Genomic DNA, 13,725 nt, shown 5'->3' with positions numbered 1-13,725 from the left:
ATGCCTCCTTACATGTGTGCTCGAGGATGGGTCCCATGAGTGTTTGGAGGGTGTCTGGGCCACCATTCAGTCTGGTCTGCAGGGTGGGGAGAAGACAAGAAATGGCACAGACAGCAAGCCCCTGAGGGGCAGCATGTTGTAACTTCCAGTCCTGGACCACTGGCATCTGCTATTCATCCTGCCTCGCCTCCATGCATGGTGGACACATGGGAGCTGACATTAGCTGAGCACTTACTATGTGCCTGTCACTTGGCAATAAATATATTTTGCATGCCCTGTCTCATTTGATCTTGCGAACTGTCCTAAGAGATGGAGTTATTACAGCCTTCATTTTAGAGAAGAGGAAATGAAGGCTCAGGGTGGGAATGTTTGCAAGATTACACAGTAATAAGTGTGGAGGTGGGATCTGAACCCAGATCTTCTGACTGTAGAGCTTGGTGGACTCCACTGTGCTGTTTCTATCATCATCTGCACACACAACCTTCAACGAAGTAATCTTGGGACAAGCCAAGCAACCTAACCTCCTGTCTGCATGCAGAACATATCTTCTCCATGGGCATCAAGATTTCGTTCATTCATTCATTTCTTCATGCAACACCTACTGTGTGCCACATGCATTATTTGGAGGGATGGATAGAGGGGACAAAAATAAAGACGGTATCGATGCCCTCTCCAGGGATTCAAGCCTCCCAGAGAAGGGCAACAAGAAAGGGGGCAGTGGTGGGGATTGGGGTGAAGGGGCTCTATGGAAATGATAGAATATTAAGATGATAAAAGGCACAGGGGATCTCTAGTCCAAACGTGAACACCTGATGGTCACACTATGTAAGGCTGATTAAATATTTGCAGGGCTTGCACTCTGCTTCTAGAGGACACACTTGGAGCATTTGACTAAAAGGTGTAAAAGGAAGACACAGCTAGATATGTGAAGGACTTCCTAACAACAAAAGCAGTGTACACAGGAATGCATTGCCTCAGAAGGAGGGAGCTCCCAGCTCGGATGGTTCCCACAGAGGCTGGAAGAACCTTGTTGGCTGCTTGGGCTCCCTGCAGAGAGGGAGTTAAGTTTTCTGATCACCAAATCTTCCAACTCCAAGGTGTTAGAAGCCTACGAGACACAGATAGGCTGTGCTGGCAAGGTACGTGATACCAGAAACGCCGACAGCTCCAGTGCGATCTAATCTCCTCAGTTTGAAGCTGTGTTTGCATCATCACCGGCTGTTTTGGAAGGGTTTGGCCTGTGGAAGGCTCTGATGGAAACTTGAAAGAGCCCGCGCTCCCACCTGCTTGGGGCTGACATTTTTCTTCTCCCTAGTCAGTGTTTGTTCTGGCCGTGAGCCACCGCAGAGCTCAACCGACGGAGGTGAACTCTGGTACCCATGCGCTGCTGTGAGCAGCCGGGAGTGGGACCCAGAGGGATGCCAGGAAGGCCCCGGGGTGCGGGGGCTGCGGGTGGCAGGGGTGGGATGAAATTTCCCAAGAGCTCTGAAACCAGTCTGTGTGTAATGCTGTGTCTTGCTCAAGTCTTCAGACTGGGACCACTGGGTGGGAGCAGAGAAGTGGAAGGGCACATGGTGGCTCCAAAAATAAAAGGTGGGTCCAAGGGCACAGAAGACGTGTGATGGGAACACTGAATGGCTTGAAGCAGAGGAGTGATGGGATTTTACTTGTATCTGAAAAGAAATCACTGTATTGTTTGGTGAGTGGGTGCAGAAGTACAAAATTTTCAAGAGACGGAGCTGAGTTAGAAAGGGTGGTGGACGAGGAGGTGGTGAAACGTGAGATTAGGGAAGGACACTGAGGTGCTGATAGGACTGGTGGACAAGCTCTGGGTACATCAGGAACACTACACATCATGTACAGTAAGTGCTCCTTGAACACAAGCACTGCAATACTGCCACAGTCAACCTGATAACAGAGATGGTCCCTAAGTGAGCAACATAGGGGACAGTATACAGCATGGAGACACTGGACAAAGGGTTTATTCATGTCTGAAGAGGGACAGAGGGGATGCCATGAGATTTCATCACATTACTCAGAATGGTGCACCATTTAAAACTTAAGAATTGTTTATTTCTGGAACTTTCCATTTAACATTTTCAAACTGCAGTTGAATGCAGGTAACTGAATCCATAGAAAGCGCAACTGTGGACAAGGAGGGGGACTACTGTATACAAAGAACTCTTAAAATTCAACAACAAAGAAACAACCTGATTGGAAAAGATCTTAACAGACCCTTCACCAAAGAAGATATACAGATGGCAAATCAGCATATAAAAAGATGCTTCACGTCATATGTCACCAGGGAAATGCAAATTAAAACAATGGGATACCACTCTGCGCCTATTAGACTGACCCAAATCCAGAACACTGACATCAAGTGCTGGCGAGGATGGGGAGCAACAGGAACTCTCACTCATTGCTGGTGGGAATGCAGCCCCTTTGGAAGGTGAGTTCTTACAAAACTAAGCATACTCTACCATATGACCTACCATATGACCCAGCAATAACACTCTTTGGTATTTGTCCCAAGGAGCTGAAAACTTATGTCCCCACAAAAATTTGCACACAGATATTTATTGGAGTATTATTCAAAATTGCCCAAATTTGGAAGCCACCAAGATGTCATTTGTAAGTGAACAGAGAAACAAACTCTGGTTCATCCAAAAAATGGAATATTATTCATCTCTAAAAAGAAATGAACTATCAAGCCATGAGAAGACATGAAGAACACTGACATGTATATTACTAAGTGAAGAAAACTAAAATGAAAAGGCTACCCCTTATTGTGTGATACCAACTATATGACATCCTGAAATGGGCAAAAATAATGGTATGGAGACAATAACAAGATCTGTGGTTGCCAGGAGTTGGTTAACCCAGAGGGATGGGCGATGCGAACACTGATGAATAGGGGGAGCACAGAGGATGTTTAAGCTAGTGAAACTACTTTTGTAAATGTCATTATACATTTGTCAAAACCCATAGAACGTACACCACCAACGGTGAACCCTAACGTAAACTATGGACTTTGGGCAATTATTATGCATCAATGTAGGTTCATCGATTGTAAAAAATGCACCACTTTTGAGGGGGATGTTGACAACGGGGAGGCTCTGTGTGGCAAGGTTTCTGTGGGAAGTCGCTGTACCTTCTGCTCTATTTTGCTGTGAACCTAAAACTTCTCTAAAAAAATTAAATATATTTAAAGAAATAGTACAGCTCGAAGCCATATAACTTATAGAGGAAAAGCTCCTTGACATTGGTCTTGACAGTGATTTTTTGCGTGTGACACTAACGCACAAGCAATAAAACAACAAATCAGCAAATGGGACTCCATCAAACTAAAAGCTCCTACTCAGCAAAGGAAACATTAACAAAATGAAAAAACCTACAGAATGGGAAAAACATTTGCAAACCACATATCTGATAAGGGGTTAATACCCAAAATAGGTAAGAAACTAATACAATCCATTAACTAAAACTTAAATAATCCAATTTAAAAATGGGCAAAATACCTGAATCAACATTGCCCCAAAGAAGATAATCAAATGGCCAACAGGTACATGAAAAGATGCTCAACACCACTAATCGTCAGGGAAATGAAAATTGAAACCACAATGAGATATCACCTCACACCTGTTAGAAAGGCTGTCATCAAAAAGCCTAGAGATAACAAGTACTAGAGAAAGAGGACCCATGTGAAGAAAAAGGAACCCTTGTGCACTGTTGGTGGGAATGTACATTGGTTCAGCCACTATAGGAAACAGAAGCTCCTCAAAAAATTAAAACCAGAACTACCATATGACCCAGAAATCTTACTAGTGGGTATATGTCTGAAGGAAGTGAAATTACTGATTTAAAGAGATATCTGCACCCCCATGTTCACTGCATCATTATTCATAAGTGCCAAGACATGGAAACCACCTATGTGTCCATCAATAAATGAATGGGGAAAAAATAAATGAATGGAAATGTGATTACACACACACACACACACACACACACACACACACTGAGGAATATTATTCATCCATAAAAAAGAAGGAAATCCTACCATTTGTGACAACATGATAAACCTTGAGGGCATAATGCTAAGTGAAATAAGTTGGACAAAGAAAGACAAATACTGTATAATTTCACTTACATTTGGAATATAAAAGACTGAACTCATGGAAACAGAAAACAGATTGGTGGTTGCCAGAGGTGGCAGAAGGGGTCAGGGAAAATGGGTATAGCTGGTCAAAAGGTATAAACTTCTAGTTATAAGCTAAGTAACTTCTGAGGATGTAACATACAGCTTGGTGACTATAGTTAACAATACTGTATTGTATATTTGAAAGTTTGCTAAGATAGTAGACCTTAAAAATTCCCACTATTAAGAAAAAAATTATAACTATGCATTTTGCAATATATATATAATCATTATTTTATACACCTTAAACTAATACAATGTTAATATGTCAATTGTATTGCAATAAAACTGGAAAAAATAGTGTAAAGAAAATTTTCCCAAATTGGCCCATATAATGCTCCATTGTCCCAGAATCTGTTCATGTACATTTCCTAACATGAGGATATTCATAACCACCAGAATCCCATCACCCTTGACATACCACTACCATCTAATGCCCAGACCTCACTCAAATGTCTCCAGTTATCCCAATAACATCCTTTATAGATAGCAAAAGGACCCAAACTAGGGCCACATGTCACATTTAGTGGCCACGTCTCCTCAGTGTCTTTCAGTGCGAACACTTCCCATCTTTCCTTGGTTCTCAGGACCTTAATGTTTTTGAAACTTATAGGAGAGGGACTCTGCTTAATGCCCCTAACTTGGTGTTTTCTCATGATTAGACCAGGTTCTGAGCCTTTGCGAGACCCATCACAGAAGGATGCTGGGCTCTTGTGCATCCAATTAAGGGGCACAGATTCTCAGTGTGTCCTCTTACTGATGACGCCCATTTGGATCATTTGATTAAGGAGGTATCTGCCAGGCTCCCCCTTGTTAGAGTGTTCCCTTCCCACTGGGATCAGTAAAGATGTTGCGGGGAGGGTCTTAGAAAATATGAAAGCCTCCCATTTCTTGTTAAGCATTCCCCAGCGGTTTTATCATCTGTTCATGATTCTTGGCTGAGTATGACTAGGATGGTGACCATAGAAGGGGCCGCTCCATAAATTTGTTTAATGAATGAATCTGCATCTCACAGCCCCAAAGGTCTACAGATGTGACCACATTCCCTTGTGCCAAGAGCTCACAGAGAGAGAGAGAGAGAGAGAGAGAGAGAGAGAGAGAGAGAGACAGGCCCATACTCTTCTCATGAAGCTCAACACAGGGTAGGGGTTCCCTCTGTCATCCATCCATAGATGTTACATCTATAATCTCACCTGCCCACTACTCCCTCACCCTGCCAGCAAACTCTTACCTGTATAAGATTCCCTCAAGACACTCAGCAGAGCAAACCTGATCCTGGGAACAATGAGCCATCTTTTAAGAGTGCAATGGGAAGTCGATGAAGGATTTTACGCAGAGGAGTGACACATTTGATTGATGTTAAGCAAAAACAAAACTAAACCAAAATTCTGAATTACGATCTTTCCTCTCTCTTCCCTAAAACAAAATTTGACTTCCCTCTGGGCCAACCCTAGCTACCCCAGAGGTATTGGTCTGATGATGAAATTCATGCTAAAGTGCCAATGTCTGACTGGGAAGCAAACATCCTGGCTGCTATGTGAACAGCTAGGAGTGGTGCAAGGTTTTCAGCCCGGGAGACTAGTGAAGTCTCAGTGAGAACATTCTGTTTTCTTTGATTTCAAGAAGCCTGGACAGGGACTCCGCTGGTGGGGTAGGGGAAAAGAAAGGGGCTCTCAGCTCTTTAGAGAGCTCCTGGGGTGGTGGACTGCAGGAGGTTCTGTGTGTCCCCCCTCCTCCTGCAAGCCTCTCCAACTCCTGCCCTGGAGGCACCATACCTTTGGTTTCCTTGAGCAGCTCATCGGTGAACTTGACCACCTCGACCACCTCCACCCACGGGAAGCCTTTGCCCACGGCAAAGATGATGCTCTCGTAGAGGGTATCCAGCAGAATGCTTCTGCGGGAGTCTCTCACTTCATCAAACTTTTCCCAGTTCAGCAGTCTCCGGAGGTGCTCCCGACCTTCTGGTTTCTGAGAGGCATGACATGAAGGGTGGAGGGTGACATGGGGGAATCAGGATCACTGGGCAAAACACTCCTAGGGTCCCCACATGGCTCCCTACTGTCCTGAAGAGTGACCAAAGAATGTGTGTCTGCCCGGTCAGAATGATGCCTTCGTTTCTGGACGGCACCCTCACCCCTCCTTTCTGGGGATGCACTCTTCTTTCTAGCACTGCACATGCCTCTGAGCATTCTCATGCTAGCCTGGCAGAACTGAGTTTGTAAACCTCCAGCAGGCTCTATGTCCTGAATCACTGTCCTTCCTTTCTCTTCCCTGAAACAAAATATGACTTCTCTCTGAACCTACTTTCCTCTAGCTGCCTCAGAGGTAAATTCATACTAAAGTGTCAATGACTGAGAAGAGGCTTGGCAAGGCAAGAAGGAATGTGTCTTGCTTGGTGAAAATTCAAGCATTCTGGCAGGCCAGCGGGGTAAAGATTGATCAGGGTACCTTTTTCCCCAATCTATAGGGGAGGTCCCATTTTACTTGAGCATTTGTCTGGCCCTTCCAGAAAGGCTCTTACAGATCACCAACAGATGGAGAAGAAACAAGTGCCTTGAAGGGAAGGGGTAAGAAGAGGCGTGGGATGGAGTGGAGACCCATGAACCTTGGAGCGTTGCTCCCCTGGCATGGGAGAAGGCTCTGGCTGGGGCGACTGCTGATGGAGGGGGCAGGATTGATGGCTTAGTTGGTGCCAGAGAGAGGCCCAGGGCCCTGTCCTCAGCCCCCAGGGTTTCCTCCCTCCCCCGCCTCCCCACACACACACTCTGCTTTAACCCAGGCAGTCCTTCGCTGTAGCCTCACAGATGCCCAGGGCGGTGTCTGATGGGACAGCTCATTGACACACTTGGCTGAGACTCAGTGCCTGCACCCCTCTGTGGATAGCCCTGCTCTGGAAGGAGCTTGCTGATGGGTTCAGGCCCTATGGCTGGGATCCTCAGCACTCCTTGTCACCAAATTGGTTCTGAGAAACCAAAGAAACTGACCTTTCCGTGCCTTAAAGAAACAGACCCCCCCCCACACACACACATATACACCATATACTCCTTACATACTTTGTCATACAATCCCAGAGGACTCCCAAGGCCCCAAGGCTCCCCAGGAAGAGGTGGCACCCCCTGTGATAGCCCTCAGGGCCTCCTGGCCCTCCTGGCACGAAGGCAGCCCCAGAGCCCACATACCCATCCTTCCCTCCCTCCAGCAGGCTCTGGGCATCAGGGGCTGCCCCTTTAGGCTCTGAAGACAGCCCCCAGCTCCAAGGGCTGGGGAGCCTTTGGCCAGGCATTCTAGAGTAGACACACCCATTGGGGGCCTCAGAGGTGGTGCCGGGAAAGGGGTGATGTCCAAGTTGTCCATCTGAGGAGGGTGAGGGGCCACTTCTCGCACGCTCATCACTGCTAGACCAGTCTGAGCAAACTTCCTTTTAAAAGGCACGTTTTCTCTTCACCTGAAACTGGAAGACATTTTTCACTCCCTGGGGTGTTAAGACTGCCATTGCCCCTGCATCCAGTTGCTAGTGGACCCACCAGGACTGACTCAGTTCCCAGAACCTGGGGATGAGGGCAGGGCTTTGTGAGGTCATGGAGACTGGCTTTCAGGTGGCTTTTTTTCAGGCTCCTTTCCTCCTGGCCCCTCATCTCCAGCTGGGCTCTGGGTCTCTCCCTGACACCTGTTTGGGAACCCTGATCCCTTCCCCACTTTCAACATCTCCCTCATAGCCCATTTGCCTTCTGAAGGTGAGCCTTCTCAGGTTTCCTTGCAAACACCTCTCACCCCCATCCAACATATTCCCCACCCAAGCCCCATTCTCTTCTTCCTCCGGCAGTCAAGGACTTGTCTCCATGCAAAGGTGCCCTGCATTTGTTCTCTTCACTAGGATCTGGCTTCCTCCTCACTTCTGGTCACTGCCGGTGACTCTGTTTCCAGCACCCTGACTTCGCTTTGGGGTGCAGGAATGAGCTCGGCAGGGCTGTCTCCATGTGCAGTGCCCGAGCATCCACATGCTGAGATTCTCAGGGCTCTAATCTCTCACTCCTGGCTGGTTTTGTCCTCTGTCCTGGAAGCCCTGGTGTCTACTGGTCACCTGAGGGGCAAGTCCTGCTCTCCCCTGCCTCCCCAACTATAAACCCCAGCTCGGTGCACAGGAGCCACAGTGAGGAAAGACGGGGGCATTGGCTGGGGTTGGTGGCTGAGACGTCTGGTCTTGGGGCTGCCTCCACTGGTACCTGGCCAGGTCTCCTCAGCTATTTGGGTTTGAGACTGGCCAGGGGTTTCTGTCCAGGAATGAGAGAAACCAGGTTCTAGCTCTTTCCCCAGTAGGGGGAGGAGTAAGCGTGCCTAAGTTTCCAGCATCTGCCACCTCAACTACTTAGAGCCATCATCCCCGTGGGCCACATGACTCCATCAAGTCTTGTTCCACGGCCCACCTTTCATACCCTCACGGTCATACTACTACAGGCCCTCAGCGCTCCTCCCACAAGAGGAGAGATTTGGTTAGGATCACATTGTCCCACCCTGGCAAATGATCAGAAACATGGGCATGGGGAGGGGGTGTCCTTTCCTGCTTTGAGGCTGCCGGGCTCCTCATGCAAACTTACCCATTCGTCAGCAACTTTCACACTCTTGTTTATCCACAGAGGGGCTGAACATATGAAGTGCACCCCTGCGCAACATGTAGTTGCTATGTCGCGGGTCCCTTTCCGACCTTGTCATCCTTGGTGGCTGCCTCTGTTGAATGCATGTTTACTTTTTGGCTTCTAATAAGCTGTTCTCTCCTGGATGACTGCCTGTCTCTCCACCCATTCCTTCCCTGCCTTCTGTGAAGGCTTTCCTTCCTCTGTTCATCACCTACATGTTGGAGCACTCCAGGGCCTGCATGCCCTCTTTTCTTTCTAGGGCAACATATTCCTTTTTGAAAAGAAAAAAATATTTTTATTGATTTTTCTTTTAGAACGAGAGGAGGGGAAAGGGAGAGAGAGAAACATTGATCGGCTGCCCCCTAATAGGGATTGAGCCCGCAGCCTGGGCACATGCCCTGACCAGGAATAGAACCAGCAACCTTTTGGTACATGGGATGACATTCAACCTCTGAGCAACACCGGCCAGGGCCACCTATTCCTTTTGAAAATTCTAATACAGCTAGAACAGAACCTGAGATCTACGCTCAATACATTTCCAAGTGCAGAGTACAGTGCTGTTAATGATAGTCACCGTGTTGTACACCGACCTCTAGAACTATCCATCTTGCCTAATTGAAGCTTTATGCCTCTTGATGAGCAACTCTCCATCCTGCTCTCTCCCCAGACTCTGGAAATCACCATTCTACTGCCTGACTCTGTGAGTTTGACTAATTTAGATACCTCATGGGAGTGGAATCATGCAGCGTTTGTTCTCTGTGACTGGCTGATTTTTTCTATTGGGCTAAAATACACATAAGATTGACTTTTTAAATGAGTTCAGTCAGTAGCGCTATTCATGTTGTTGGGCAGCCATCCCCACCATGCATCTCCATCGCTTCCCCAACTCCCCAGCTGAAACTGTCCTCATTAAACCTGCCCATTCTCCCCTTCCCCCAGCTCCTTTCCACCACCGTTTACTTCCTGTCTCTATGAGTGTGAGTACTCTGGGTATCATTGTACGTGGAATTATACAGTGTTTGCCCTTTTGTGACTGGCTTCTTTTCTGGATGGAAGCGTATATGACAGTTCTTGTCCTTTGGTGCCATTGTATATGGGGCACACTGGGGCAGATTCTTTGATTTTTAGAGCTTTGGGCCACATCTTAGACATGATAGTTAGAAGAGCATCACCCAGAGTCCTTTGTGTCCCTTAGTGGGAATGTGAATATGAAAGCAAAGGAGTGTGCTTATGGATGATGGGTAGTTCAAGAGAGTGAATCCTGGCAGATACTGCTTTTGGTCTGTTCCATATTTATTCTCCCCTAGTCTTACCATAGAACCCTAGTTTCCCCAAGGGCAGCAATGTGCACAGCCAAAAAACATGTCCTTGCCTCCCCTGCAGATAGTAGTGGTCATGTGACATAGCTCCTGGATAAGTTTTCCAGCCTTTGGAAAGTCCATTTGAAATTTATCTCTTTCTTTCTTCTGATTAGGAATGCAGAGGTGATTGCTGGAGCACCAGCATTCATATTGCAAACACGAGGATGAGAATCCTATCCAGGTCCCTGACGACAGCCAAGGTCTGCTGCACCAGCCACTGGCTATTGACCTCTGCACCTTTCATGATATGAAAGAACACACACACACACACACACACACACACACACACACACACACATCTTGTTAAGACACTGTTATTTGGGTTTAGAATTACACGTAGCTACCTACACTCAATCTCTCAGTGCTAGAGATACTAAGTTCTAAGACTCAAGTTGGTTCAAATCAGGTCATGAGCCAGGCAATGAGGGGTTCTTGTTCACAGAAGTAAAGCGATTTGCCAGAATCAGGAAGTGGGGGCGTTTAGGTTGCAGGATATGTCCCCTGGTCACCAATGTGAGCTGCACGTCCGACTTCCTGTCAGGACCCTGAGAAAGAGACAGTCTGTCATCTTCGGAGACTGTTTTGGGCTGGAGGAGGATGGGAATTCTCATTAACATGAAAGGAGCCCATCAAGGACAAACCATCATGATGAGCCAAGATTCTACCCCATTGTGGACACTTCTCAGAAGATAAATTTAGCCTTCGTGACGTGCAGCCTGTTAGACAGGTAGGAACCCTTCGTTTTCCTGGGAAGGACCCCTGGAGGTGGGGTGGGGGGAGATAGTGGAGAAAGGTCATTTTTAGGGCACAGTAAATCTCCGCATGTTATTTATTCATTCACTCATAAAAATGTTTATTGCGCATTGAAGAGTCGCCATCCTATTAAAAGCATGAGCTACAGAGATGCCTGTAAAGTCTTCTATGACGTGGCCCTGACTTCCCCTTCCCCCGTTTCCCAGCACTGTCCTCCTGTCCTCACGCCTCCTCTGCTTTATCTGCTGGACGTTTTAGGCCTTGGGGCACCTCCTTCTTGGGATCTTTGTATCTTTCATTGCCTCTGTCTTGAAGGTTCTTCTCCCAGGTCCCTGCTCAGCGAACTCACTTCACTCAGGCCTTGCCATCCTCAGAGACGATCCCTGTCCCCATCACAACTTTACAGTGGCAGCCCCTTCCTCTCTCTAGCCCCTCATTCTGCTTTCTTTTCCTTCACAGCATTACCACCCCCCCCACACACACATGTTTATTACTATAAGTTTGCAGTCCCTCACGGGAATGGAGTGTCCATGAGGGCGGGGTATTGGCTTTGCTCACTGAGGGGACACCGTGCCTGGAAGACTGTGTAGTGGGAAGCAGATGCTCCACGTGTATTTACTGAACACGGCCTTGCCCCCAACATGTGCCCACTCCAGGAAGGAGTAGATTGTGTCACAGATGTGCTGTCTAATGTAGTAACAGGGCATGGTGGGAAAGGGGGGGCATGGAAGAGAGGGGGGCACCCAGTCCAGACGGGGATGGCTTCCTGGAGAAACTGGCACAGCCCTTGTGCCTGGGGATAATAAGATATTGTCTGGGGGAGAAAGAAGTGGAGGACCTTGGGGGTAGGAGAGATGAGGGACCTGCCTTTGCAGGATGGGGGCAAACACAGTGGAGGAGGCTGGGGTCTGAGGGGAGGCCACCATGGGAAGTCCTCAGCGGTAGGGAAGGGAGAGGATCAAAGGCTTTGACCTGCAGGGGTGTGTCAGAGTCACTTTAAACTGTCCTTCCTCACCCCCAAAGTCACAGTTGTCTATTCTACACATGGGTCTGATCGGGGAGAAATCAAGATCAATGTAGGGCAGAAAGGTAGCAATTCAAAAATCACTCTGTGAAGGATTGGGAATGTGGAAGTAATAAATGAGACTTGGGGGCAAAGGGAGAAAAGTTCTAGCCCCCCAAATTCCTTCAGAGATAAGGGATAGGTGCTGAGTTTTCCACCCAGGTGGGTGGGGTTGGAGTCTGTTTAGCTGCTTCTCCAGGAGAGAGAGGGACCCCAGCCTGATTTCAATAGCAAGGCAAGGATAATGTCCTCACTGAGAGGAAGGGGTGGGGATGGGGTGCAGGCCAGTGGGGCAAGCAGAGGTTCGGAAGAACAGCTGTAGAGACGATGCACAGGCTGGGGATGGATGCAAGGAGAGTCCTGGATCCCCCAAACCCCAGCTGCGGGAAAGCTTAATTCAATCAAAGCCTTCACCACACTGAGCAAAGGATTCAGTCAAGGTCTGCAGTTTCCCTGAGGGCCTCTCTCGAGAGGAGGGTATAGCAGGGAGGCCAGAGGGACCAGGACCTGAGGCTGGCAAGGAGGGAGCCTGGGAGCCCATGAGGTGAAAGGAGAGACTGGAGACTCCGCACATTAGCCCATTAGAGCACATTTTGTTTCTTTGGCATCTCCAGTGCTTAGAACAGCATCAGACACATAACAAGAAATGGATTAATATTCGTTAAATTAATGAGAGAAACAAGTTCCTGGGATGATCATAATTTTGCTGCTCATGGCCCCATTGGTTCCCAGTTTGCAACTCGTCAGACACTTCCACACTGAGCCGAGGTCCATGAAGCCCTGCCATATTCGCTATTCTGTTATAATCCAAGAGCTAAGGAAGGTACAGGAGAGTGTTGGGCGTAGGGTGGAGGGGATACAAAAGTTGAAAGGACCACATTCTAACTCTGTGATGTCATTTGTGCTATGAGCTGAATGGTGTTCCCCACAGAGCCCTGTGTTGAAGCCCTCATCCCAGTACCTCACAATGTGAGAGCATTTGGAGTTGGAGCCTTTAAATGAGGTCAAATGGTGGGACCTAAACCAATCTGACGTGTGTCCTTATGAGAAAAGATTAGGACACAGACCCTGGCAGAGGGAAGACCATGTGAGGACATGGGGAGAAGATGGTCATCTTTAAGCCAAGGAGAGAGGCCTCAGAAGAAACCAGTCCTGCTGACACCTCGGGCTTGGACTTCCAGCTTCTAGAACTGTGAGAAAATACATGTCTGTTGCTTAAACCACGAAGTCTGTGGCACTTCGCTATGGCAGCCTGAGCAGACTCAGGCAATGTGGACACCGGGCCTTTATGGGTGGGATGGGGGAGATATGCACAATTACAAGAAGGTTCCTTCCTTTCAAAAAAAGGTGGAGGATGCTGTGACATGTTGGGCAGGGAAGTGCTTCTTAAACAGTCTTTGGGGAAGAAATGGTTTGTTTGTTTTTTAAATTTCCAATCTGCAGGTCAGTACATAAAAGAACACAATAAAATGGATTACTAGAAAACATATTATCCCTGTGCCGCCAGCTGACCGGCGCTGGTGCGTCTTGGCCATGAGGTGGGTGATGACTGAGAGCAGGAGAAGCAGCAGCAGATCCTGGTGCCTATAGGCTGTCACGTGAGCTGCTGGAGGCTTCTCAGAGCCAGAGCCCTGTGGTCATGAGGAAGCAGGACAAGCACCCAGGGGCTGAGGCCCATGGGCCCTGGGGTTAGGGGAGGGCAGAGGCTCCAAGAAACAG

The 13,725-nt window shown here is 47.9% G+C and overlaps 1 protein-coding gene across 1 annotated transcript in view; it reads right to left on the bottom strand.

The window, feature by feature from the left end:
* Nucleotides 1-7,688, bottom strand: part of LOC102774519 (chromosome unknown open reading frame, human C8orf74) — a 23,722-nt gene extending 16,034 nt beyond the window's left edge. The window contains exons 1-2 of the mRNA XM_006774795.1: nt 7,641-7,688; nt 5,971-6,163 (exon numbers count right to left, since the gene is read on the bottom strand). Of these exons, the coding sequence (XP_006774858.1) occupies nt 5,971-6,163; nt 7,641-7,688 (241 nt within the window). The remainder of the gene's footprint in view (nt 1-5,970; nt 6,164-7,640) is intronic.
* Between the last annotated feature and the right edge of the window lie 6,037 nt (nt 7,689-13,725).

Source organism: Myotis davidii, unplaced genomic scaffold, assembly GCF_000327345.1.
Source record: "Myotis davidii unplaced genomic scaffold, ASM32734v1 scaffold524, whole genome shotgun sequence".
Taxonomy (NCBI): Eukaryota; Metazoa; Chordata; class Mammalia; order Chiroptera; family Vespertilionidae; genus Myotis; species Myotis davidii.
Note: the sequence above shows the minus strand (reverse complement) of the source record. Positions and strands in the feature narration are given on the sequence as shown.